The 25,471-nt window shown below is 47.7% G+C and overlaps 2 protein-coding genes across 3 annotated transcripts; both read left to right on the top strand.

The window, feature by feature from the left end:
- Positions 1-721: 721 nt before the first annotated feature.
- On the top strand, positions 722-19,718 carry SPAG5 (sperm associated antigen 5). Its single transcript, XM_027519084.1, has 24 exons — positions 722-909; positions 1,158-1,277; positions 4,758-5,848; positions 5,949-6,123; positions 11,249-11,323; positions 11,558-11,650; positions 11,746-11,880; positions 12,092-12,211; positions 12,332-12,424; positions 12,527-12,640; positions 12,961-13,054; positions 13,205-13,352; positions 13,432-13,534; positions 13,728-13,861; positions 14,316-14,454; positions 17,170-17,281; positions 17,449-17,535; positions 17,799-17,919; positions 18,038-18,149; positions 18,541-18,621; positions 18,782-18,937; positions 19,018-19,092; positions 19,222-19,302; positions 19,529-19,718. The coding sequence occupies exons 1-24, from the start codon at positions 859-861 to the stop codon at positions 19,598-19,600; spliced, it is 3,582 nt and encodes a 1,193-aa protein (XP_027374885.1). The 5' UTR covers positions 722-858; the 3' UTR covers positions 19,601-19,718.
- Positions 19,719-20,098: 380 nt separating this feature from the next.
- On the top strand, positions 20,099-23,928 carry ALDOC (aldolase, fructose-bisphosphate C). Of its 2 annotated transcripts, XM_027518148.1 has the most exons (10): positions 20,427-20,491; positions 21,019-21,072; positions 21,505-21,626; positions 21,716-21,927; positions 22,044-22,098; positions 22,193-22,353; positions 22,474-22,557; positions 22,792-22,966; positions 23,099-23,298; positions 23,428-23,928. In XM_027518148.1, the coding sequence occupies exons 3-10, from the start codon at positions 21,515-21,517 to the stop codon at positions 23,521-23,523; spliced, it is 1,095 nt and encodes a 364-aa protein (XP_027373949.1). In that variant the 5' UTR covers positions 20,427-20,491; positions 21,019-21,072; positions 21,505-21,514; the 3' UTR covers positions 23,524-23,928. The 2 variants fall into 2 exon arrangements, with proteins under 2 accessions (XP_027373948.1, XP_027373949.1); XM_027518147.1 differs by lacking the exon at positions 21,019-21,072 and having other exon boundaries at positions 20,099-20,491.
- The last annotated feature ends 1,543 nt before the right edge of the window (positions 23,929-25,471 follow it).

Raw genomic sequence — 25,471 nt, 5'->3', positions numbered from 1 at the left:
TGTGGGTGGCAATCTGTACCCTGCCACTACCTGAGGGGCATTGAACAAAAGACATTACGTGTGACCCAGTTCCTATGTCTGTAAAACGGGAATATTTACAGCACCTATTTCATAGTTCTTTTAAGGATTAAAGGAGATATAAAAGGCATCTGGAAGAGTGCCAGGTGCCTTAATAAATGTCCAGATACTTGTGAGCTATGACTGTTTAAGTAAACTTGTTGCGGGCTCTGAGGTAAGTCCTAAGAAAACACCAGAAATTCTGGAGAGGTTAAATGACAGCGCAGGCTGTTTGAGTTCATCACGGACGCAAGACCTGTTCGCGGACCAAGCAACCTAAGTGAAAAAACAAAACCACTCCACTTACCTTCCCTTCTAGACCCCTCGGCCGGCTCCTGCTGGTCACGGCTAAAGTAACTGTGGGAAACCTGAGCGAGAGACTTCTAAGGCCAGGCCACGGGGACAACTTTTTTGACTGGGAGTGAGAGTGGCCTTCTCGAAACTAGAGGGATGGATTCCTCGACCGTCCAGCTACCCATTACGCTCTCGGAGGTGAGGCCGAAAGACTGGCCTTGGGCGTTGAGCGCCCCTCTCCCACCGCCCGCATCGAGGGTTGACGCTGGGGATCAAACCGCAGGGCACACGCGCGCGCGCGCGCCCACGGTGGGCATGGCCGGGAGGGGCCAATCCAAGCCCCGCCCTTGCCCGCCGGGCCCCAGTCCGGAGCGGACGCGCCCGCCTGACGCACTGAGGCTTCGCAGCCAATCGGGAAGCGCGAAGCAGGTTCAAATAAAGGCGGCGGGTAGGCATGGCGTTGTCTCTTACGTGTGGGAGGTGTTCATCCCGCGTTCTGTGTCGAAGATGTGGCGGATGAAAAAACTCAATCTTAGCCTGTCGCCTTCGCCCCAGCCGGTGAGCCGAAGGGCCTCATGGAGCGAGAGACCTAGACCGGGGTTTCGGGGGTCTGTGGCTGTGCCGAGCGTTTTGGAAAGCAAGAGTCGAGCCTGAGGCGGGGGGCGTGTGGAGTTTTCCGGTCCTGATGTTCGGAGCACTGGGGTTGGAGCCTACTCTTGTTTATTGCTCCGGAGCTTGAGGGAGGAGAGCTTCTTAGGGCCGGTTGGCAGAGCCCAGGCTTACTTTCATGCTCTCTTCTTTCTTAGGGAAAAGCAGCTATGAGAACGCCTCTTCGAGAACTTGCCTTGCAGCCCGACGCCCCCACCAACTCTGGAAAAGGGCCCCCACACTCGCCGACCCCATCACCATGCAAACTGGGGCTGCAGGTGAGATTCGCCTGGCCAGTCTCTCGACTGGGCTCTTTGCCGAGGCCGAGAGCTCAGAGGAACAGAGGGCCAGGGCTGGAACGTAATTAATAACGATAATGAAGTTTTCTGCCTAGACGACATCCATTTACATCTATTCAGGCCAACAGAGAGGTGCCCTAGGGTCGTTAAAGGAAGTCCACTGAGAGCCCACATCTCTATTTAGGTGTTAGTTTTTATCACCTCCTCCCCCTTTCAGTCTTTACCAAACGTCTCAGAAATACTATCACTGATTAGTGGTCTCCTCTTAATAAGGGCTCACTTATGGAGAAGTCAGTCAGCTGCAAGAATGAGCCAATATCCATCCGTTCCGAGAGGTAGTCAAACGCTTATTTATATTATTTGCTTATTTTTCTATTGGGTTGTTATCTCTTTTTCATTGTTTTCTAAGTGTTCTTATTATATTATAGTCATCCTTTGTCATGCTTTTTAGCTAGTTTATAACTGTCTTTTGATTTTTATCTTTAATCCTGGGGCTATCTAGGAGGGATTCTTGATTTCCAAGTGCTTAAAAACCATTTTGTGTCACCTTTTAAATTTATTTTCTTACATTATGATCGGACTGTAATCTGTTGTCTTTTTAGCCAAGTATAGGGTGAATTTTTTTGTGAGTGTTCCGTGAACATATGAAAAAAAAAGCATATTTACTATTCAAAGAATGTCACATTCTGTTATTTCATAAGCAGATAGTTAATTACCCTGTCCTTGCCCATCTTTCAGTCTGCCAGATCTGTTGAGTTTTGTGTTATCCTTGTTCAGATTTGGTATCAGTGTAATTTTGGCCTTGTAAAATGGATTAGGAAGTGTTCTTTTAAATTTTTTGGAGGAGCTTGAGACAAATGGGTATTATGTTTTCTTTGAAGGATTGGTAAAATTCAACCTGTGAAATGATCTGGTCCTGGACATTTCTGGAAGTTTTTGAGCATCTCTTAATATGCTTGGAGAAGGAAATGGCAACCCATTCCAGTATTGTTGCCTGGAGAATCCCATGGACAGAGGAGCCTGGCAGGCTGCCAGTCTATGGGGTCTTAAAGAGTAGGACACGACTGAGTGACTAACACACTTTCATATGCTTAGTTGTCATTCATATATTTTCTTTGGAGAAATATCTATTCAAGTCCTTTACCCATTTTTAAATTGGATTATTTTTGTTGTTGAGTTGTAGGAGTCCTTTGTCTATTCTGGATATTAACCCCTTTTCTGATATATGATTTGCAAATGTCTACTCCTTAAGGAATAAATAGGAACTTAATAAACATAGCAAATGCTTTAAGGTGCATTTTTACATTTCTAAAAGTGTTTGGTTTGTATATTTAGCTTTTGGGCTATGTAATGCAGACTGATTTTTTTTTTTTCATCATATAACTTTAATTTTGTCTTGTCACAGAAGTGCTATAACTTTACATTCTACCTTGTCTGATACTGATATTGCTGCCTCTGCTCGCTTTGTTTTTGCCTGATATCTCTTTGCCATCCCTTTATTTTCTACGTTTTCTTAAGCACTTTGAAATAAAAACTTAAAAATTTGCAATAAAATACTTGAAAGGGCATAAAACATGGAGCCTAACAAGTTTGTGTAAAGCACACATCATTGTAACCAATACCCAAGGACACTGCTAGAATATCAGAAGCCCTTTTTAGGTCAATCTTACGTTTCATCCACTGATGTAAATTAGAAATTTCATATAAGTCTGACTCTTTCTTTTTTTTTTTAAATAAATAATTAGTCTCTATATCTAAAGCTTCTAAAATATCTTGTTGTTCTGGTAGTTTAGAAATTTTTTCATTTCCTTGATCAATCCTGCTTAGAGCTTGGTGAGCTATTTTAATATGCAAACTCAAATCTTTCTTTACCTTAGAGAAATTTTCTTCTAATACTTCTTAATCAGTGCCAGACCTATGGGTGTTCTCTTTTCTCCTGGAGATTCTTTTATTCACATGTTAGGTTTACTAGATTTATCTTCCAATTCTCTTAGCTTTTCCCTCAGATTTATACTTCTTTGTATCTTTAAAGGTTTTCTTCCACTTGATTGTTCTGGCCAGCAATTCCTTTCTTAACCCTGATCATCCTCTTTCAATTCATATTACTGAAGTTTTTTCTTTAAAAGTAATATTTATTATTTCCATGGGAATTCCCTGGCGATCCAGTGGTTAGGACGCTGCACTTCCACTGCAGGGGGTACGAGTTTGATCCTTGGTAAGGAAACTAATATCTCACATGCCATGCAGCCAAAACAAAACAAAAAAATAATTGAAATATAAATAAATACAGGTAACATTTATTATTTCCAGGAAGTCTTTGTGTGTGTGAGTTGTACTCAGATTTTCTTATATATTCATAAATTTTTTGGGGTGCAAATTGTCATCTCTTTCTTCCATCAGCTGTGTAGGGTCTACCTTTCTTAACTATCTCAGAGTTTGTCCTTTTTCTGGCTACTAGATCCACATAAGTATATTCATATTTTCCTATTGTTGTTCATTGAATCTCAAAACCAGCAGTCCTGCAAGTGGTATAAAGTTCAATGGTCTCTATTCCTGTGAGCCGCCAATTGAGAGGTTGTCATCTGGAGAAGGCAATGGCACCCCCCTCCAGTACTCTTGCCTGGAAAATCCCATGGACGGAGGAGCCTGGAAGGCTGCAGTCCATGGGGTCACTGAGGGTCGGACACGACTGAGCGACTTCACTTTCACTTTCATGCATTGGAAAAGGAAATGGCAACCCACTCCAGTGTTCTTGCCTGGAGAATCCCAGGGACGGGGGAGCCTGGTGGGCTGCTGTCTATGGGGTTGCACAGAGTCGGACACGACTGAAGCGGCTTAGCAGCAGCAGTCCCTTATCAGTGCACCAGGAAGAAGTCTTTCGGCCGTTCATTCTCCCCTACTACAAAGGCTAGAGCTCTTCAGATCCCAAGAGTTGAATGGCTTCAACTCATGTGTTCAGGAAAACCTCAGCGCTTGCACCCAGGGAGACTAGGTCACTAGCATAGGTTAATGTTGCCTTTTCTCCCAAGAATACATGGATCTCTGTGGGCCAAGGGCTCTCTAACTCTAGTCCCGAATTTCTCATCTGTTCCAAAAAGAAGAAAATCTTACACCAACTCTAGAACTTGAGCCAGGGATTCCTCCTACCCTAGAATTAGGTTGGAGTTAGGATTGGAGAAGAGGAGGGTCATTTTCAAGCTACCATTTCCATATGACATGGACAGAATATCTTAGCCTTGTTTATACTATAACCTGGTTCACTTGGAAGGATCCAGAACGTCTTCCCAACTTTTCTACTGGGTCTCTTTAGTAAGCAGCAAGGCTTAGCCAAGTTCTTACCTAGGCAAAGGTAATAAGAACTCTTCCTTTTCTGAGTTCAGACAATATCCTGAGCCCATAATTGTATATTGCGAACTAGAATTGACTGTCTTAGTCAACTGCTTTTGTTTTCTTTGGCAGGAAGGCAGCAACAACTCATCTCTGCCAGATTTTGTCAATGCTAAGAAGACAGACTCCCCTTCAGAACAGTTCGGCCATCCCTCAAAGTGGCTAGAAGCTTATCAACACGAATCAGATGAGCAGCCCCTAAATCTGATTCCCCAAACCAACTCTACTCCCAAAACCTGTGAGAAAGGAGTAGACCCACGGGACAACAATGTGGTTAAAACCATGGTCCTTGTACCTTCTCCAGGGAGGCAGCAGCAAGACATTACACTTGCGGACCGTCTAGATTCGATGGCAGAGGGAAACAACTTCTCTCTAGATGAGCCTCTGAGGCCAGGAGATCTGCTGAGAAAGGGGGTAGACTTCTGTATGGAAGACAGCTTTTCAGAAACTGTTCCTGGTATGCCTGAGATACCTGCATTTCAGGATCCTCCATCCCAGCTCTTGGAGTCCCCACCAAATCCCTGTTCTGAGCAGCAGTTACATTGCTCCAAGGAAAGCCTGAAGGACAGGAGCACTGAGGCTGAGCCTGAGGACTTAGTTCCTTCGGAAAGTAATGCCTTGTTGCCTTCCTCCCTGCTCTGGCTTTCCCCTTCAACTGCCTTAGCGGCAGATTGCCCTGTCAGTCATGTGGACCCAGAAGGGGATATTTTAGAGCACAGAGCTATAGAGGAGAGGAAAATGAGCTTTCCCACACTCCCTGAGGAGGCTGAATTGGGACATCAAGCACTTGTGTCAAATACAGACGATATTCCATCCACATGCCCAAGCCCAAATCCTGGAGAAATGGAATCACAGGTGGTTCCTGGGCCAGCAGGAAAAGATGCCAGTGGCATTCCTGGCTCTGATGTAGGGCCTTGGATGTCACCCCTGGCCTGGCTGGAAAAAGGTGTCAATACCTCAGTCATGCTAGAAAATCTCCGCCAGAGCTTATCCCTTCCCTCTGCATTTCAGAATGCTGCAATCGGCACTACCCCTTTCTCTGCTTGCTCGGTGGGGACTTGGTTTACTCCCCCAGCACAACAGGAAAGGAGTACAAACACATCCCAGACAGGCCTGGTGGGCACCAAGGACAGTGCCTCTGAGACAGAGCACCTCCTGTGGGGGTAAGTGTCCTGTGTCTTTGTGCTCCGGGGCTTCATTTGCCTGGATCCATCACTCCCATCCCTCTCCCTCTCTTCTTCCCATGTTCTTTTCCTACCACAGCCGTTCTCCAGATCTGACTGCCTTGTCTCGGCATGACCTGGAAGATAACCTGCTGAATTCTCTTGTCATCCTGGAGGTTCTCTCCCGCCAGCTGCGGGACTGGAAGAGTCAGCAGAGCGGCCCTCACCCCGAAGTCCGGGACAGCAGCACACAGACTGACACCCTTCCCAACGAGGTAAGATAGTTCCTCCTGAAGCATGGAGGATCTCAATGGGCCCTCTTCCTTAAAGTGAGTATGAAAGCTGAGGGTCTGGAAGATCCCTTAGAGCTGTGGGTACACACTATACCCCTGGGATGCATCAAGATTTTCCAGGGAATGTAAGCAAGGAAGGTGTTTTGTTTTGTTTTAATTTAATTGAAAAAAAATTTTTTTAATCATCTATTTTAATTGCTTTACAATATTGCTTTGGTTTCTGCCATACATCAACAGCAAGGGACGTTTTAAAGGAATTGTTTTCTAGATCTTCATCTTCCAAATGCACTGTTGCCAGATTTTTTTTTTTTTTGGCCATGCCATGCAACATGAAGAATCTTATTCCCCTGACCAGGGTTTGAACCCATACCCCCTGCACAGGGAGCCTGGAGTCATAACCACTGGAAAGCCAGGGAATTCCCTCACATGAATCTTGTACCTATAAGAATGGAAAATAGGCATCAGTTCAGTTCAGTTCAGTCGCTCAGCTGTGTCCTTCTCTTTGTGACCCCATGGACTGCAGCATGCCAGGCCTCCCTGTCCATCACCAATTCCCGGAGTTTACCCACACTCATGTCCATTGAGTTGGTAATGCCTTCCGACCATCTCATCCCGTCCCCTTCTCCCCCTACCTTCAATCTTTCCCAGCATCGGGTCTTTTCAAATGAGTCAACTCTTTGCATCGGGTGGCCAAAGTATTGGAGTTTCAGCTTCAACATCAGTCCTTCCAATGAACACCCAGGACTGATCTCCTTTAGGTTGGACTGGTTGGATCTCCTTGCAGCCCAAGGGACTCTGAAGAGTCTTCTCCAGCACCGCAGTTCATAAGCATCAATTCTTCTGTGCTCAGCTTTCTTTATAGTCCAACTCTCACATCCATATATGACTACTGGAAAAACCATAGCCTTGACTAGACGGACCTTTGTTGGCAAAGTAATGTCTCTGCTTTTCAATATGCTGTCTAGGTTGGTCATAACTTTACTTCCGAGAAGTAACATCTTTTAATTTCATGGCTGTAGTCACCATGTGCAGTGATTTTGGAACCCTAAAAAATAAAGTCTGTCACTGTTTCCATTGTTTGCCCATCTATTTGCCGTGAAGTGATGGGACCGGATGCCATGATCTTAGTTTTCTTAATGTTGAGGTTTAAGGCAACTTTTTCACTCTCCTCTTTCACTTTCATCAAACATGGAATCGTTGTTGAACTATGTCTTACTGTAGGAATTATAATAATCCACAGACACATGAACTGGTAAGGAGAGGACTGGTTTATCCATTTCATTAGTATCAATGAATGATCTCCAGTAAAATTTTACTAGGTATGTGTATGATTTTAATTATAATAGTGATTCATAGACAACTGATGAAAATATTTGTCCATCCAAGAGTTTTTTCACGTAAAGTCTTATGGTCAGAGCAATTAGGAAATGTTTTAAATTTATCTCAATTTAGGTGAACTTTTGTTGTTGTTGCAGAGATCTTGATTTAAAGTGTAAAAATATATTACATTAGGATAAAATTCTGAGAGGAGTAAAAACTGAGGTTTAAGGAGAAAAAAGGATGATATAAAATTTCTGACTTAAAGTGGTTGTGTGTATATTTTTTAAAAATATCAAACAGATAATAAATCATGGTATTTGTAATATTTATACCATTGGGTATATTTGGGGGTGATGTAACAGTTTTATTTCAAACTGTCAACATTTATAAGGTGGTGGAAATTACAGCCTTTGAACAATTTAAACATCAGACTACTCCATCTTTCAAAATTATTGTAGGAGATATCAGAGGATGACAGTTAAAGACCATTGTCCTAGAGGATTCTTGCTGTGACAGCATAGGTTGAGGATGTAAGGGAATGTGTCAGGGAAGAAACTGAGACCCTCCGTGTTATGGCTGTTGAGATAATAGGGGCTGCTGCTAAGAAGAGATGGTCTCAGAAATTCCCTGGCAGTCCAGCAGTTAGGACTCTATGCTCTCACTGCCGAAGGCCGGGGTTCAATCCCTGGTTGGAGAACTGAGATCCCACGAGCCACTCAGCTGGGCAAAAAACAAACAAACAAAAGTCTTCTCTGGGTTGAAAATATCCTCAAATAATGACTTTACCTTTTGCCAAAATCCTGGAAACCACAGGCTCATCATTCTTCCAGCTGCTCAGTTTCTCTCCTGTGTTTTCTTATTTTTGTATCCTTTCCTCTGGTCCTTGACCTTGTTCTCCCCGACCCCAAGTTGACCATCTGTACCTTGCCAAATCCTTTGAGATACCACTGAAGCAGAACCAAAGAGAGGAAATGACAGTACCTTCAGCCATTCCCCACAACAGTCTCATGTCTTTGTGCTTGGCTGCCTCATTGACGCTAATCTCATCACTGGCCTGACTGCCCAGCCCTAAGCAGTATGCATGCCCTGTTCCAGGGCTCAGTGAGGGACTCCATGTCCTTACTGTAAAACACAGTAGGAGGGAGGCCTGCTTTGCTGGGGCCGGGAGTGATGGACGCCGGGAGATCTGCCTCCTTACATCCAGACTGCTGCAGCGTCGTGACTCAGCACTGCTGCTCCAGCACTAGGCTTTTCCCTAGGCGATGTATGTCTTGCAGTGGTAATGAAGGCTTCCCACTTTTCTCTTGGAACTTTGAAGTTTCTCTATGGCTCTGCTGCCTTTGAGATCACAGTTATCTACTTCACATAGCACACCACAATTTTCATCTGCTCTAAGATAGTGAACAGACCTTAGAGACTAAGAAAATTAAAATGGGAAATATTTGAGAAGGTTACCATTTTTGATGATCAGATAAATGCAAATTGCACATGAAATGCTATTTTCTTCTGACGAAATAGCAAAGAATAAAATAAGATAGTGGTGGTAAATATTGCCCCATCATCAGTAAGGCATAAATTGGTTGAACCTTTTTTTTAATGTCTTAAAAGTTATATTTAACGTTATTATTACTTAAACATTTTTTATCCTCTTGTTTGAACATTATGCCTTTAAATGGGTTCAGCCTTTCTAAGGGCAGTTTAAACTGCTTAAAGCAGTTCAAACTTTTTGACCCAGTAACTCCACTTGGGAGAAGGCAATGGCACCCCACTCCAGTACTCTTGCCTGGAAAATCCCATGGACGGAAGAGCCTGGTAGGCTGCAGTCTATGGGGTCGCTAAGAGTCGGAGACGACTGAGCTACTTCACTTTCACTTTTCACTTTAATGCATTGGAGGAGGAAATGGCAACCCACTCCAGTGTTCTTCCCTGGAGAATCCCAGGGAGGGCGGGGCCTGGTAGGCTGCCATTTATGGGGTCGCACAGAGTCGGACACGACTGAAGTGACTTAGCAGCAGCAGCAGCAGCAACTCCACTTCTAGGTGTATATCCTAAGGGGGGGAAAATTCCACATACAGATAACTTTAAAAACATGAAAAAGAAAATAATGGTACATCATAAAATGTAGATAATCTACAGTTATTTAAAAATATGTTCATGAGGAGTTTTTGTTTGTTTGTTTTTTGCCATGCCTTACTGCATGCAGGATGTTAGTTCCCCGACCAGGGATCAAAACCGTACTCCCTGCAGTGAAAACACTCCTAGCCACTGGACTGCCAGGGAGGTCCCCTGAAGAGTTTTTAATAGCATGGAAAAATAAGTTTAATGTAAGTTCCTGGTAAAAGGAAATCATGTTTCACCTCTCAGAGGTTTTGACATGAAGTAAAATATCAGCAGAAGTTAAAAATGAGTGATACTCCACTTTGATAGGTCTTCCTAAAGCATATATCCTAGTCTCAGGCTCTCAATGAGGAGAGTGAACATAAACTCAGAGCTAAATGACATTCAGTTCAGTTCAGTCGCTCAGTCGTGTCCAACTCTTTGCGACCCCATGAATCGCAGCACGCCAGGCCTCCCTGTCCATCACCAACTTTTGGAGTTCACTGAGACTCACGTCCATCGAGTCAGTGATGCCATCCAGCCATCTCATCCTCTGTCGTCCCCTTCTCCTCCTGCCCCCAATCCCTGCCAGCATCAGAGTCTCTTCCAATGAGTCAACTCTTCGCATGAGGTGGCCAAAGTACTGGAGTTTCAGCTTCAGCATCATTCCCTCCAAAGAAATCCCAGGAAAAGCAGGACCCCAATTTTATTTATATATCTCAATCTCAAAACCAATTGTGTTTTTTCTTAAGCATTACTGTCTTTCATCAAATCTAAGATACTGTCAATTTTAAAAGCATACCAATGTCACTGGTGTTAAAAAGTAAAAAGATAGTCATCTTAGAATTTACTGAATACGGTAATTTCCTTCTAAATCCGTAGTCTATAACTTTTTTCACCCTGACCCCTGAGGGAGGTAGTAGACTCATCGGTTATAGCAAATCCCTATAGCAAGGAAATCTGCTGTGGACGTATATCGAAATCTCTTGGGGTGAATGCTGTGCTGTTGGTTGAGAATCACGGCTCTCAGTGGTAAAACTAATAATGAATCTTTTCCCATTCTGTTCACTTTTCCATTTCTAAAATTTTATAGTAAACACATAATCAGAAGAAAGTTATTTTAAATTTTATTTATTTATTCAGTTTCGGCTGGGCTGAGTCTTCATTGCTACACAGGCTTTCTCCAGTTGCAGCAAGTGGGGGCTGCTCTCAGGTTGTGGTGCGTGGGCCTTTCACTGCGGTGGCTTCTCTTGTTACAGAGCACAGGCTCTAGGCATGAGGGCTCAGTAGTTGTGACACACGGGCTCAGTAGTTTCAGCCCCCAGGCTCCAGAGCACAGGTTCAATAGTTGTGGCACAGGAGCTTAGTTGCTCTGTGGCAAGTGGGATCTTCCCAGATCGGGGATCAAACCCATGTCTCCTGCATTGGCAGGTGGATTCATTACCACTGAGCCACCAGGGAAGCCCCCAAAAATATTTTTAAAAGTAATTTTTAGATTACTTTTAATTAAAAAAGTAATTTTGCTTTTAACCTACCTCTGGATTTTTTCTAGCTTGGCTTCATCAAGCCGTGAGCTTTGCTCCTGCTTTTAATAGGAAGGGCTCCTGTATATCAGTGGGTGGGAGGGGGAACAAGGTGCTGGCACTGCATACTGTTTCTGCAAAAGGAACAACCCTGTTTCTCCGGCTAGATGAGTAAGAAACCTCAGCATCTTCAGGAGAGCCAGGAGGTTGGACAGGCTCTGCAGCAAGCCAGGAATGTCATGGTAAGTGTTGACTGACCTTAGACCATTGCTGGGTCTCCTGTGAAGATCAAGAATGGAGTGGTGAGCAGATGATGGTACTCAAACGTGGGAGTGAAGAGAGGTTTCCTTTTGTTAAGGACATCTCTTCCTTATTGGGAGCTTGAAATTGGGGTCAGTGGCTTTCCTCCAGTGTCCCTGCTTACTTCCTGCTTAATGACTTTATTTGATCTAGCCTAACCTCTTCTCCCTGTACAGCAATCATGGGTGCTCCTCTCTAGAGAGCTGATATCCTTGCTTCACCTGTCTTTGCTGCACTTAGATGAAGATAAGACTGCTCTGAGTCAGGAGGTAAGCAGCATGAAGATGGAGGCAGAGACCTCTGGTGGGACTGAAATTCAGCCAAAGAAAGAAACCAGACACAGTATCTGATTCTTATCTTATAGACTCGGCGTGCAGAAACCTTGGTGTCCTGCTGTTTTGATGTGTTGAAGAAACTGAAGGCCAGGCTTCAGAGCCTCAAAGCAGAAAGGGAGGAGGCAAAGCACAGAGAGGAACTGGCCCTCAGAGGCAAGGATGTGGTAAGGTGTCAGGCTTTGATTCCTGGATGAGGGAGGTCTCTTCCTAAGGTTCCTGCAGGAATACAAATTGACTAGAGTCACAGATGGGTGGCCTGAGAACTGCCTGCCCTTGGGGAGTAATGAACTCAGCTACTGCTGTGACGGGTAGTTACGGTTTTCTGTGCTGTTTCCTTCTGTGCACGATGTCCTCACAGCCTCTTATTTTAAACAGGCAGAGACAGTGCTAGAGGTCTTCTGTGCACACGCCAGCCAGCGCATCAGCCAACTGCAACAGGACCTGGCATCCATGGGGAAATTCAGAGGCCTTTTGAAGGAGACCCAGACCCAACTGGTAATTGAGGGCATCTTCTTTCCTGGGATCCACGTTGACACACTGGGAGGGGGTCATGTACCCATGCTTCCCAGTATCCAATGGGAAGGGGCACCTCCATTGGCAATCCTTCTCATGTAGGTAGGGCTTCACACTGAGCAAGAAGAGTTGGCTCAGCAGACAGCGAGTCTTACTTCAGCCTTGCAACAGGACTGGATAGCAATGCAACTGGATGTGAGTATCGGCGGGCATTATACTGCTCCTCTGCTCACAGCCAGCCCTGTTAGAAGTCTTTTTTCAAGCATGCTCTCTTGACCTATTTGCCTCCCCCGGTAGTATGTAACATGGACAGCTCTGCTGAGCCGGTTTCGACAACTCACGGAGAAATTTACAGCCAAGAGCCGGCAGACCCTGCAGGAACGTGATGCTGCAATTGAGGAAAAGCAGCAGGTACACAGGAGAGGGGACTGCTTAGGCCTGGTTTCCTCCTCCTTCTCCACAAAAGGCCTTTCTGATGAGCCTTTTCCCCTAGACCTATCTTCTTTTCATCTGTGGCTTTGGAGACCAGCCAGTCCCTTTGCTGTTAGGTGGCCTTCCACACCTTCTTCATCAGCTTTTCTCCTGTTTCTGCTTTTTCCTGAGGATTAGACTTATTTGCTGCAGTGAACAAGGAGAGATTGGCTGTCCTGTCTGGAAAGAGAAACTGGACTAAGTCTTGGGACTCCTGATTCAGGAGGAACTGTGGGAAGAAAACTATCTTTTTCTCCTAGGTTTCCAGGGAGCTGGAACAAGTCTCTTCCCATTTAGAGGACTGCAAAAGCCAATTAGAACGACTGGAGTTGGAAAACAGTCGCCTGGCAGCAGGTGTGCATGGGTGCAAGCAGTTGTACCCTACTGAGGCTTGGGGTGTGGCAGCGGAGCAATAGCTGCTCTAGAGCACTTGTTTTGGAGCAGAGGTGTGGGGAGGTTTGGGCCTGCTGACCACATGTTGTCATTAGGATCCTTTTGGCCTAGATCTCCAGGCTCAGCTGCAGATTCTGGCCAGCACAGAGAGTCAGCTAAAAGTGCTACAGAGTCAGCATGCCCATTGTACCCAGGACCTGGCCATGAAGGACGAGTTGCTCTGCCGGCTCACCCAGAACAGTGAGGAGCAGACTGCTCAGTGAGTTCCTCTTGGGCTGTGGTGGCGGTAAGCACCCAGAACAGGGGACCAGTGGAATCTCACATAAGGTCTCTGGCAGATGGCAAAAGGAAGAAATGGCGCTAAAACACGTGCAGGCAAAGCTGCAGCAGCAACAGGCGGTCCTGGCCAAGGAGGTGCAGGACCTGAAGGAGACCCTGGAGGTAAGTAAGGTGGCCTGGGGCAGGGGGGCTGGCAGGAGTGTGACTCATCCCTGATGGTACCGATGTGGGGTTTGAGACTGTGGACTGGAAGAAGCCTCTGATCCCAGGACTCTATAAAGTGTCCCACTTGGATGCATTTCCCCGCCCTGCCCCCCCTCACTCCTTGCCTTCCTTCTTTCTCCTGTCTCCCCAGTTTGCTGAACAGGAGAATCAGGTTGCTCACCTGGAGCTGGGCCAGGTTGAGTGTCAGTTGAAAACCACGCTGGAAGTGCTCCGGGAGCGCAGCATGCAGTGTGAGGGCCTCAAGGACACCGTGGAGAACCTGAAGTAAGATCTCTACCTCTCGGTGCTTCTCCCTGAGGACTTCTTTCCCAGGCCTGCTTCTGGAAGTGGAAGTCTCCAAGAAGGGAATCATACCAGGGTCCGAGAGCCTCTTGTTTCTCGCTTTGAATGCAGTTCTGTGGGGGCGGTTTGGGGAGGTGTTTGGAGAAGGTCACCTGGTGTTTGGCCATCTTCTCTGTTCCTTTCTTGTTGTTTAGTTGCTAAGTTGTGTCTGACTCTTTCTGACCCCATGGATGGTGGTCCGCCAGGCTCCTCTGTCCATGGGATTTCCCAGGCAAGAATACTGGAGTGGGTTGCCACGTCCTTTTTCAGGGAATTTCCTGACCCAGAGATTGAACCTGCATCTCCTGCATTGCAGGAGGATTCTTTACTGCTGAGCTATGTGGGAAGCCCTTCCTTATTTCAATGCTAAAATTCCTTATATCCTTCCTTATTTCAGAGTTAAACTAGCCAGCATTGTAGCGGAAACACGGCAGCAAGACCTGGAGAAGATGCGCCAGTATTCCCAAGAGCTGGGGGTGCTGACGGAGCAACTCCATAGCCTGACCCTCTTCCTACAGACAAAACTAAAGGAGAAGGTAGGATATGGGGTTTCCTTCTCTTCCTTTATGATCATATCTTCAAATAAAGACAGTTTTATTTCTTCCTTCCCTGTCTGTAAACCTTTTATTCCCTTTCTTACTGCATTAGCTAGAACTTCCCCCCTGATGCTGAAAAGGATTCAAGTTGAGGAAGTTCCCCTCTAATCTTGGTTTACTGAGGTTTTTTCCAGTTGTATCTTTATTGTATAGAATAGTGTTCCTAAAATACTGTTCCATCTCTGTGACCTTCAGTGACTTTCAGTTGCCTACAGGATATCTTCAGCCTGTTGTCTGTCTCCTTCTTTCCTATTATGAACTCTTTACTCCCACTAGACTGCCTACACACTGCACACACATCTCATTTCCATTCTTACCTGGATGCAGTCTGTTACCATGTTCATTCTCCTCTATCTTGAAACTGGAAATGACTTTTCCTTCCTATTAAAATCCTCCCTGGTTCACCTTCTTTGAAATGTTCCCAAACATCAGTGGACTCAGTGATCTCCTGCTATATTTCTCATGAGCTTACTCTCCTTTTTCACTTGTATTAATTTTCCTTGGATGTTTGGTCTCTTCTGCTAGACTGTGTTTATAGCAAGCAGAAGTTTAGCATTGCTTCTTTGGCTTCCCCACAGTGCACACTGCAGAGTAAATGGTGGATATCTTTCAGACTGCAGAGTTAATTAGCTTATTCAACAGTTAAGGGCAGAGCCAGAATCCTGAAATCAAATTGCTTATGAGCTGACGCCATTCCCCAGCATGTGATAAGCACAGAAATCTAGTCTTGGGAAGACAGACAGATGTAAATTTGTCATTTTGACTTGTGATTGTGATAGAAGGTTGTCTGAATGGCCACAGAGAAAGGAGCATCAGCTTTAGTTTGGAGAGTTAGGATGTCATCTCAGAGCAGGTGACTCTTGGGCAGAGTCTTGAGGTTATAAGTTTGTAGGGCAGGGGTGGGTATACAGGAAGGCCCACCAGACAGAGGGAACAGCATATGGAAGTCATAGAGGCATTTAGGGGTACTTTTTGTAGTGTCTACCCTGTAACAAGACCTGGGTCAGGTGCTGGGACTAACCAGGTGAACAAGGCCAAGGCTCTGCTCATAATGGAATGTGGCGAGTTTGGGGCCTGGGAAGTAGCCCTGTATGAGTGGATTATAGAAGCTATGTGGGGCAGGGATGACAAGGGGAAGAGGCTGGAGAAGTAGGCAGGAGGCCAGATTTTTGAAGACTTGAACTAATGGCAATTATAGAAGGGATATGGAAGAGGGGATGGATTGAATTAATTCAATACATATTAAGGAAGTAAAGGTAATAGAGGGCTTCTCTGTTGGCTCAGCAGTAAAGAATCTGCCTACAATGCAGGAGACGTGGGTTAGATCCTTGGGTTGGGAAGATCCCCTGGAGAAGGAAATAGGCAACCCACTCCTGTATTCTTACTTGGGAAATCCCATGGACAGTGGAGCTTGGAGGGCTACAGTCTATGGGGTCATAAAAGAGTCAGACATGACTTAACAATTACGTAACAACAGAAGGTAATAGAATATGGTGACCAGTTTGATATAGGAGTAAGGTGAAAGAGTGACTGATGATCTTTTTTGCTGGAAAGATGGCAACACTCTCTAGAACTGAGGTTGGCAGACTTTTCCTGTAATATGCAATATGATAAATATTTTCAGCTTTGTGAGGTATGTGATCTCTGTCTCAACTACTCAACTCTGCCTTTGTAGCTCAGAAGCAGCCATAGAGAGTATGTAAATAAATGGATGTGGCAATGTTTCAATAAAACTTTATTTACAAAGACAGATGGCAGGCCAGATTTAAACCACAGGCTGTAATTTGCTGCCCCCCTGCTCTAGGATCTTAAATACAAAGTGGGGTGGGACAGGAAAAATGGTTAGCTCAGCTTTATACATAGTAAATTTCAGGTGAACCATGGAGCAGACTGGTAGATTTTTCACAGGCAGTTGAACCTTTGCACCAGGAGATTGGGGAAAAGTCCAATTGTAAAGAGACAGATTGAAGGATCATCAGTGTAGAAGTGGATGTTTCTGTGGAGCTCCTGAGGTGAAGCCATGTGGGGAATGAATTAGAGTGTAAAGGGGATCAAGTATGAACCAAAAGGAGCCCACAGTTAAAGACAGACCTCTGCACAGAGAGAAGAAATAGCCAGAAAGGTATGAGTCCTATCTGTGAAGCAGTCATGTCACAAAAGCTAAGAAAATGAAATATCTACTAGAACGTGGTCATTGGTTATTACATAGGTCAGGTAAAGATCTGAAAGGAGTCCACTGCATTTGAAAGTAACGGTGCCCTTGGAGCACGAAATAACGAGGATGCCATTGGTGTTCCAATAATGGTGGAATGGTGGGGCAGAATCCTGTGCGTAGTGGCCCAGGGATTCCGTAGATGGTGGGAATTTTAGGCAAGAAATGTAGGCTTTTCTTTCCTTTTTTTTAATTGAAGGGAAAGAGAAAAGGCAGTAGCTAAAAGGGTACTTAAGGTAAAAAGAAGGCTTTTTAAAAAAAATTCTTGTTCTAGTGAGAGAGAATTAAGTTCAGGAAGAGGAACTAATTGAAAAGTTGAAGATAGAGAAGAGAGGTGATAGATAGAACAGCATTCCCACGGAGATGGCTAGTGAGTACGTGTAAGTTCAGAGAACTCAACTAACCCTGAAAAGCAGCTGACATTTTTTCTCCCTTGCCCTCAGGCTGAACCAGAGACCCTCCCGATAAGCACAGCCAGTGCTTTTTCCCAGGAACACCCTCCGCCCAGTGACAGCACTTTCTTGGGAAGTCCCCAGACAGCAGAGGCAGATGAAGGTTAAAGGCCCAGGAATTGAAGGGTGGGAAAGTTGGGACCCTTCTCCTGGTATCTTCAGCTGTTGAAGATGCTGCCAACAGATCCTGTCTCTCCCTGGTTTCTGTGGTGGCAGATCCTTGACGGGGTCACCAGAGGGGCCCTCTGCCATGGTTGGTTTTTGTTTCAGACCCAGAATCTACTCCTGTGCCCTTGCTTGGAAGTGACAAGAGTGCCTTCACCAGAGTAGCATCAACAGTTTCCCTTGAGCCTACAGGTTAGGATGGGCTCCAGGGATCCTGCCTCATTTCTAGATCTGGTTGTGATGATAAAGACTAAAGCAGTGAGAAGTGCTTTGCTCTAAAAACCTCAATTCTATTTGGGCTTATTTCAGTTCTGCCTTTGGGGGATCGGTAATGTTCCGGATATTCAAATCCTATGGGTGGGGAACATGGATAAGAGTGGAAGAAGTGATGGCTATGTACTTCTTCCTTCCAGAGTTAAAGGGCTTTGCCTCTCATCTAGTACTTTCTCTTTCAGAAACCCCAGGCATTGAGAAGAGCCTGGCAGAAATGGGTACTAAGACTCTGGAACTTCAGAGCCTGTGTTCCTTGCTGCAGGAGTCTAAAGAAGAGGCTGTCAGGATTCTGCAGCAAAAGATGTAAGTGGAGTGCAGTCTTAGTGAGAGAGGGCAGGTCATGTGAGCAGCCCCTTAATGTCAAGGGCCCAGCCAGCCCCTGGTGGGGGCAGGAATAATACTGAATTCTTCCCTCCCTTAGATGCGATCTGCAGGCTCAGCTGCAGGCCCAGGAAGAACAGCATCAGGAAGCCCAGAAGGCAAAGGAAGCGGACATAGAGAAGCTGAACCAGACCTTGTGCTTGCGCTACAAGGTGGAGGAGGGGCCTGGAAGTGAAGCCATGAGGAACTGGGGCAGCTGTGCGGGCCCACTGGGGAGCTGCTGTCTCCCCAGGAATCTGGGTGGTGGGGATTTTCCAACCATTGCCCTAGTTTTGCCCTTCCTGGGGTCAGACAATTCACATAATTGGGAACCAGCTATAGGCTGACCCATCTTCCAGGCTGACCTAGAAGTCAGGAACTCTAGCAGAGCTCTCTCTACAGGGAAATGTGCCTGGCCTGACCTAGCCCTAGAGGAAGAATTGGAGTGTTGGTAATTGGTATCACCTGGGCTGAGCATGAGTCAGGCATGAAATCTTATCTCTTGGCAAGGGCTGCAAAGAAGCCAGCTTTCCCACTGCCTTCTCACCTCCTTTTCTCTCACAGAATGAAAAGGAACTCCAGGAAGTGATACAGCAGCAAAACGAGAAGATCCTGGAGCAGATAGACAAGAGCGGCGAGCTCATAGTACGTTTGTCATGATGCCTGGCCTCTGCCTTCTGTGTCACTATAGCCAGGGTCCCAGATGTGGGAATTGGGTCCCCTGGTCTACCCTTGCTCACCACATGGGGTAAGGATGGAGAGGACCTTTGAGCGCAACGAGATACCTCTCCATTCTCATCCCCAGAGGCTTAGGGAGGAGGTGACCCAGCTCACCCGCTCCCTTCGGCGTGCAGAGACAGAGACTAAGGTGCTCCAAGAGACCCTGGCAGGCCAGCAGAACCCCGACTGTCAGCCCATGGACACGAACTGGATCCAGGAGAAAGTGTGGCTCTCCCAAGAGGTGACTCAGAGTTAACCAAAGAGCTGGGCAACTGGTGGGAACCTTAGGCTGTGCCCCTACTCATCTGAACGTATCTATAGGTGGATAAACTGAGAGTGATGTTCCTGGAGATGAAAAATGAGAAGGCAAAACTCATGGTCAAGTTCCAGAGCCACGTAAGGATTTCCATGCCATTCCAGGCTGTTTCCCATCTCCTCTAGCAATTTCCCTGCCATGTCTACCTTTCCCCACAAGCTATGTCATTCTTTTAAGGATAGAACTTATGCAGCCTATTTGTTTTTTAGAGAAACATCCTGGAAGAGAATCTGCGACGCTCTGATGAGGAGTTAAAGAAATTAGATGACACTGTTCAGCATATTTACGAGGTAAAGGAGGGAGGGCATTGATGCAACTTAGGTACTTGGCATAAGGCCTGGCCAGGGGTACTGATGAGCATAGCTCTGATTCGCAGCCTGTGCTGAGAGCTGGGCCCTGATTCACTGTTGTGGCCTTCTCTGTGGCTTCCATTTTCTCCCCTCTAAGAGGGTGCTTCCTAGGCCTGGTGCTTCCTGGCTTGTGACCCTGAGCTGCCTTTTCTGAATCTCTTCCCAGACTCTGCTGTCCATCCCAGATGTCGTGAACGGCTGCAAGGAGCTACAGGGATTGCTGCAATTTCTGAGCTAAGAAACTGAAAGCTGGAGTCTGTTGCACCCCTTTTTACCTGCAACACTCCCTTACCCCAACATCAGGACCAATTGGCTTAGAGCCAGCTCTGTTTATAAAATAAAGTATATTTAATGTATTTCTTCAGGCTCACTGAATCTTATTTCTTGGGTGGGAGGTGGGTAGATGAGCTCAGGGGGAGGCAGCTTGGTCCTTTTGCCTGGGCTCCCTACCTCCACACACCCCTCCCAACGCATCCAGAGCCACAGCCAGCTCCTGACTCCTTTTCTTGCTTCCCCAAATACTCTGGGCACTGGACTGCTTGTTCCCTGGCTCACTGCCTGGTGGGAAACAGACAAGGCTTCATTCTCTTACCTTCTCCATCCCCCTCTGGGGTAGCCCTGGTGAATAAGGGGGTCAGGACAAAGAACCCTCTGCCCTGGACTCGCACACTGTTGCTGCCTGTGTTCCACCTACCCTATCTATGGTAATTGTTTACGGTGACTCTCCTTCATCAGACCAGGATTCATCCCCAACAGCCAGCACAGTCCTCTGCATAAGGCCACCGTGGCAGGAATCAGAACAAGGCCATTTCCTGCCAAGGTGGCCTTTCCGCTGGTGTCTGGGCTCCGCGAGGTGGGAGGAGGACAGTCTACAACCACCTCCGAGATCCCGGCAGTCAGTCACTCCACCTCATCGCCGCGCCTCCGTGGGCGTGGCCTCACCGCGCACTCCAGTCCTGGGAGGGGGCGTGGCCAGGGCGGGGAGGGGGAGGCCCCGCCCTCCGGGGGGAGTCACGTATCTCTGCGGCAGCCGCAGCCTCATTTACAGAAGCCGGGGCTGGAACCGCAGCTGTCGCGGATCTGAACGCGAGCTGTTCCTGTGGCTGCGCAGCTACCTTGCTGCGGACAGGTGAGCCCCGGGAGTTGCTCAGCATCTCCAATTCCTCTCCCTGACTCTTCCCTCTGCTATCCTTGCCCTACTCCTGCGGGGCCCTGGATGTGCCTTCTCGACTCTCTCCTTTCTGCCCACTCCACGGCTCAGCTTCTCCCACAGCACCCCTTCCTTTTAGCTCTGATGCAGCTTTTCCGATTCCAAATCTTCCTCTGCCGGCTGGACTTATCCTTGGTGTTAGCCTCTTCCACCCAAACCATTTTAACCTCAGCCTGCTTCCTCTCCTAGGCTGAGTTCCCTCTCCAGTTCTCCTGCCTTCACGGTCCCCCTGAGCTAGGTCCTCCCTGGCTAGTTAGCCTGTTTCACCATCATCTCCCCATAGGTCTCCTCCCTCCTTATCCTGTGTCTCTTCTTCCCTTTCAATCCTGAGCCTCTGCTCCCATTCCCGTTAAGGAATGGAGAAGAGGTTATGAAGCCTGTGGCCGTTGTTTTTTATTTTGTTTTTTTCACCACTGCTACTCCCTACCCCCACCCTTTTCCTCCAGAAGCTGAGGGAAGAGGGATGATGGGTACTTTTGCCTCATTCTGAAGCCTCGGAAGTAAGTGCACCTTCCCTCAGGGCCCTGCTGAGTGAGGATGAGAAAAAGGAAATTGGAATGGCCAGGGCTTTTGCCTACCTGAAAAAGGGGCCAAATTCAGTGAAAGAAAGACTGGCGTCTTTATTGAGGCAGTAGTTTCATAAGAAGACTTGTAACTTTGGGGCTGTTCACCTCCCCACCCCCACCCTGGGGCTGGGAAGGGTGCCCGTTAGGGACAAAAGGGGATGTGGGAACTGGTGCCCCAAGCCTGTTAGCTGCCCAAGAGACTGGTGCCATGTTGATGTCCAGGACTTGCGCCAAGGACTGCTGCTCTGTTCCCAACCGTTGCTTGTTGGGGTGGAAGGAAGAGGCCACTGGCCCACATGGACAGGAGAGGAAACAGAGGAGGTAGGGTGGTGGGGTCCAGCATTTATACCTGTCTCCATTCCACAGAACTGTCACCATGCCCCACTCGTACCCAGCCCTTTCTGCTGAGCAGAAAAAGGAGTTGTCCGACATTGCCCTGCGGATTGTGGCCCCAGGCAAAGGCATTCTGGCCGCAGATGAGTCTGTAGGTAGGTGGGGCCCTGCGGTCAGGTGGGGAAGAGGTGGCCAAGGAGCTTGGGGATGACCTTGCCACCCTACTTTGTTTGCCCCTCCCCAGGCAGCATGGCCAAGCGACTGAGCCAAATCGGGGTGGAGAACACCGAGGAGAACCGCCGGTTGTATCGCCAGGTTCTGTTTAGTGCCGATGACCGTGTGAAGAAGTGCATCGGCGGTGTCATCTTCTTCCATGAGACACTCTACCAGAAAGACGATAATGGTGTCCCCTTCGTCCGCACCATCCAGGATAAGGGGATTGTCGTGGGCATCAAGGTGCAGCCACTGGCCCTAGATGGGGGCTGAACATGGAAATAGGTGTGTGTGTGCATGTGCAGGTGGCAAACAGGGTCCTGCCTGGGTTCAGTTCTGTGCCTGTGTTTCCCTTTCAGGTTGACAAGGGTGTGGTGCCTCTAGCCGGAACTGATGGAGAAACCACCACTCAAGGTACAGGAGGGGTGGTCTTCAGGACCACAGAGTTGTTGGGTGGCTGCTGCCGGCAAAGAAGAACAGAATAATGAGGTTGGTACTCTGCCTACAGGGCTGGATGGGCTCTCGGAGCGCTGTGCCCAGTACAAGAAGGATGGCGCTGACTTTGCCAAGTGGCGCTGCGTGCTGAAAATCAGTGAGCGCACACCCTCAGCACTTGCCATTCTGGAGAATGCCAATGTGCTGGCCCGCTATGCCAGCATCTGCCAGCAGGTGGGCCTATGTGTGTATGAGGTGGTCAGATGGGTGTTCTGTGCCTGGTGGCGAGAGGGTTACATGGCTTTCTTCCATCCTACCTCCTGCCCCTCCTAAGCTACTCTGCTCTTACCTCAGAATGGGATTGTGCCTATTGTGGAACCTGAGATTCTGCCTGATGGAGACCATGACCTCAAACGTTGCCAGTACGTTACAGAGAAGGTGAGTCCGCACCTGGGCACAGACATACACCACAGGGAGAACCTGACAGGGAGCCTGTGCTCCACAATCCCTGGCTCAGATGCAGGCACTTTCCTTAAGCACATTTTTACCTGACCCCAGAGTGTACCTGTGAGTCTGACCTGTATCCACTCTCACAGTTATACCCACTTACCCCTAGGCAGGGAACATAATGGCAGGGGCCCAGAACCGTAGTCAACCTCCTCTGATCCCCAGGTCCTGGCTGCTGTGTACAAGGCCCTGAGTGACCATCACGTGTACCTGGAGGGCACCCTGCTCAAGCCCAACATGGTGACCCCTGGCCATGCCTGCGCCATTAAGTATAGCCCAGAGGAGATCGCCATGGCAACTGTCACTGCCCTGCGTCGCACTGTGCCCCCGGCTGTCCCAGGTACCACCCTGATTCCAAAGCTGTTCCTATCCCTAAGACCCATTCTCAGGTTCTTCTTGTGGCCTCCAGAAGTTCCTTGCCCTGGAAAAATAAGGAGCGATCAATCGGTTTGTCTCCTCTTCTCTGTCCTAGGAGTGACCTTCCTCTCTGGGGGTCAGAGTGAAGAAGAGGCATCTCTCAACCTCAATGCTATCAACCGATGCCCCCTTCCCCGGCCGTGGGCCCTCACCTTCTCCTATGGGCGTGCCCTGCAGGCCTCTGCACTCAATGCCTGGCGAGGGCAACAGGACAATGCTGGGGCCGCCACTGAGGAGTTCATCAAGCGGGCCGAGGTTGGGAGCTAAAGGTGGTGGGTGGGGAGGTGGGGTGTAGCTAGGCAGGCGGCAGCCCAGAGGCTCTAGCCTGGACAGGGTCAGGAACCTGTGGACTGGGTCGGCTTACTTACTCCCCTCCTTTTGCAGGTGAATGGGCTTGCAGCCCAGGGCAAATATGAAGGCAGCGGAGAAGACGGTGGAGCGGCAGTGCAGTCCCTCTACATTGCCAACCACGCCTACTGAGTACCCCTCTACACCACAGCCCTTGGCCCAACCACCTGCACCCAGTTTTGCCTGTAGTTATGGCCAGGGCCAAGTAGCCATGCAGAGCAGAGATGCCTCCATCCAGCACTGCGTCGTCTTCCTTTGTTCTCCTCCCCTCCCCTCTCAGATTGCTGCGCCTGGGACCATTGGATGGGAGGATAGGGAGCCCTCATGACTGAGGGCAGGAGAACTTGCTAGAAGTCAGAGCAGGATGCCTGGGTCTCCCCCCAGCCTCTGCCACCCCCCACAATTTTCCCATGATGGGGTTGCTTCTCCTTGGGCTCTCCTTGCCTGCCCTCTCTCCTGGGGTCAGAGGGTAGGGCAGCAGAGCTGACTCATGCTTTGTGTGCATACCACATAGCAAATAAATGGTAGCAAAACATGCTACTTTGTCTGCATTTTTTACATATCTAATTTCAGCTCCCAGTTTCTGATCTCTGTAGTGTCTCTGAGCCATCTTGGACTGTGGAGGTGGAAAGGGTGGATTTTGTTTTACTGGGCATTAAGTTTAGGGGGAGGGGCACATCCAGTCACCATTCTCAGCTCAGGCTCTTGTTGATGTCTGAGGCTGGAGCGAGGAGGTATGGAGCGCTGTGAGTCTATCAGGAACTGCCACTTCAGAGGCACTTGACTGCAGCTGCAGAAGGATGGAGTGAGGCTGTGCTGTGCTTAGTCACTCAGTCGTGTTCAACTCTTGGCAACCCCCATGGAATGTACCCTGCCAGGCTCCTCTGTTGTCCATGGGGATTCTCCAGGCAAGAATACTGGAGTAGGTTTGCCATGCCTCCTCCAGGGGATCTTCCTAATCCAGGGATCGAACCCAGGTCTCCCACACTGTGGGTGGATTCTTCACCATCTGAGCCGATAGGGAAGCCCAGAGTGAGGCTAGACCCAAGCAACTTCTGACGGCAGCTTTTGTGCATGGCCCCAAACTGGACAAAGAGGCAATGGGAGTTTCTCACCTCTCAGCTGTGTTGACACATTCCACCAGGGGGAGCCACAACAGGAGCAGCACCTGTGTTCTTGCCCAACAGGAAAATCCCCAACCTAAGCACTGCCAGACCCAGCACGGTTATCTAAGAGGTTGCCAAGGGCTGTTGCTCATTCCTATCTGAGATAGATAGGGGCACAGAGGGAGCCAGTTTAAGGGTCTGGGCAAGAGTGACCTGGTGAGGTCTCATGCTGAACTTTGACCTCTTGGCCTGGGCGTCGGGAATAGGTTGAGACTCTGGGTCTATCTGAGCAGATGAAAAGACTAGAGAACCTGCTGGGTGTGTTCTGTGTAAACTGCGGAGGCCATGCTCTATGTAACGTGCACAGCCAATGCTTCTCCCAACTAATTATTGCAATATGGGAATGTAGGCTCAGTGTGGCCTGATCTTATATAAATAAAAAATAGCTAACACTTATATCCGGAGAAGGCAGTGGCACCCTACTCCAGTACTTTTGCCTAGAAAATCCCGTGAACGGAGGAGCCTGGTAGGCTGCAGTCCAAGGGGTCGCTAGAGTCAGACACGACTGAGCGACTTCACTTTCACTTTTCACTTTCATGCATCGGAGAAGGAAATGGCAACCCACTCCAGTGTTCTTGCCTAGAGAATCCCAGGGACTGGGGAGCCTGGTGGGCTGCCGTCTATGGGGTTGCACAGAGTCAGACACGAATGAAGCGACTTAGCAGCAGTAGCAGCAGCAGCAACACTTATATAGCAGTTTCCTGCCAGGCCTTTACAGTTATTAACTCACGTACTACAACAATTCTATATAAAGATAGATGTTATCTAAATTCTATATAATATATAGAATTTATAGAATATATAGAATATATAGAATATAGAATATATATAATATATAATAATCTAAAATTCTATATAGATACTATTGCAATTCCTATTTATTTTAAAAAACAATTCTATTCCTTTTGGCTGAG

Source organism: Bos indicus x Bos taurus, chromosome 19 (assembly GCF_003369695.1).
Source record: "Bos indicus x Bos taurus breed Angus x Brahman F1 hybrid chromosome 19, Bos_hybrid_MaternalHap_v2.0, whole genome shotgun sequence".
Lineage (NCBI taxonomy): Eukaryota > Metazoa > Chordata > Mammalia > Artiodactyla > Bovidae > Bos > Bos indicus x Bos taurus.
The sequence above is the reverse complement of the archived record's forward strand: the minus strand, read 5'-3'. Positions and strand labels throughout refer to the sequence as shown.

Bases quoted from the DNA above. Each gene is read 5' to 3' on its own strand.
- SPAG5 (XM_027519084.1), top strand. From the start codon at position 859: ATGTGGCGGATGAAAAAACTCAATCTTAGCCTGTCGCCTTCGCCCCAG. The intron at 11,651-11,745 runs GTAAGCAGCATG...CTTATCTTATAG, and splicing joins AGACTGCTCTGAGTCAGGAG to ACTCGGCGTGCAGAAACCTT. The intron at 17,920-18,037 runs GTAAGTGGAGTG...TCCCTCCCTTAG, and splicing joins AGGATTCTGCAGCAAAAGAT to ATGCGATCTGCAGGCTCAGC.
- ALDOC (XM_027518147.1), top strand. From the start codon at position 21,515: ATGCCCCACTCGTACCCAGCCCTTTCTGCTGAGCAGAAAAAGGAGTTG. The intron at 21,627-21,715 runs GTAGGTGGGGCC...GCCCCTCCCCAG, and splicing joins GGCCGCAGATGAGTCTGTAG to GCAGCATGGCCAAGCGACTG. The intron at 23,299-23,427 runs GTTGGGAGCTAA...CTCCTTTTGCAG, and splicing joins AGTTCATCAAGCGGGCCGAG to GTGAATGGGCTTGCAGCCCA.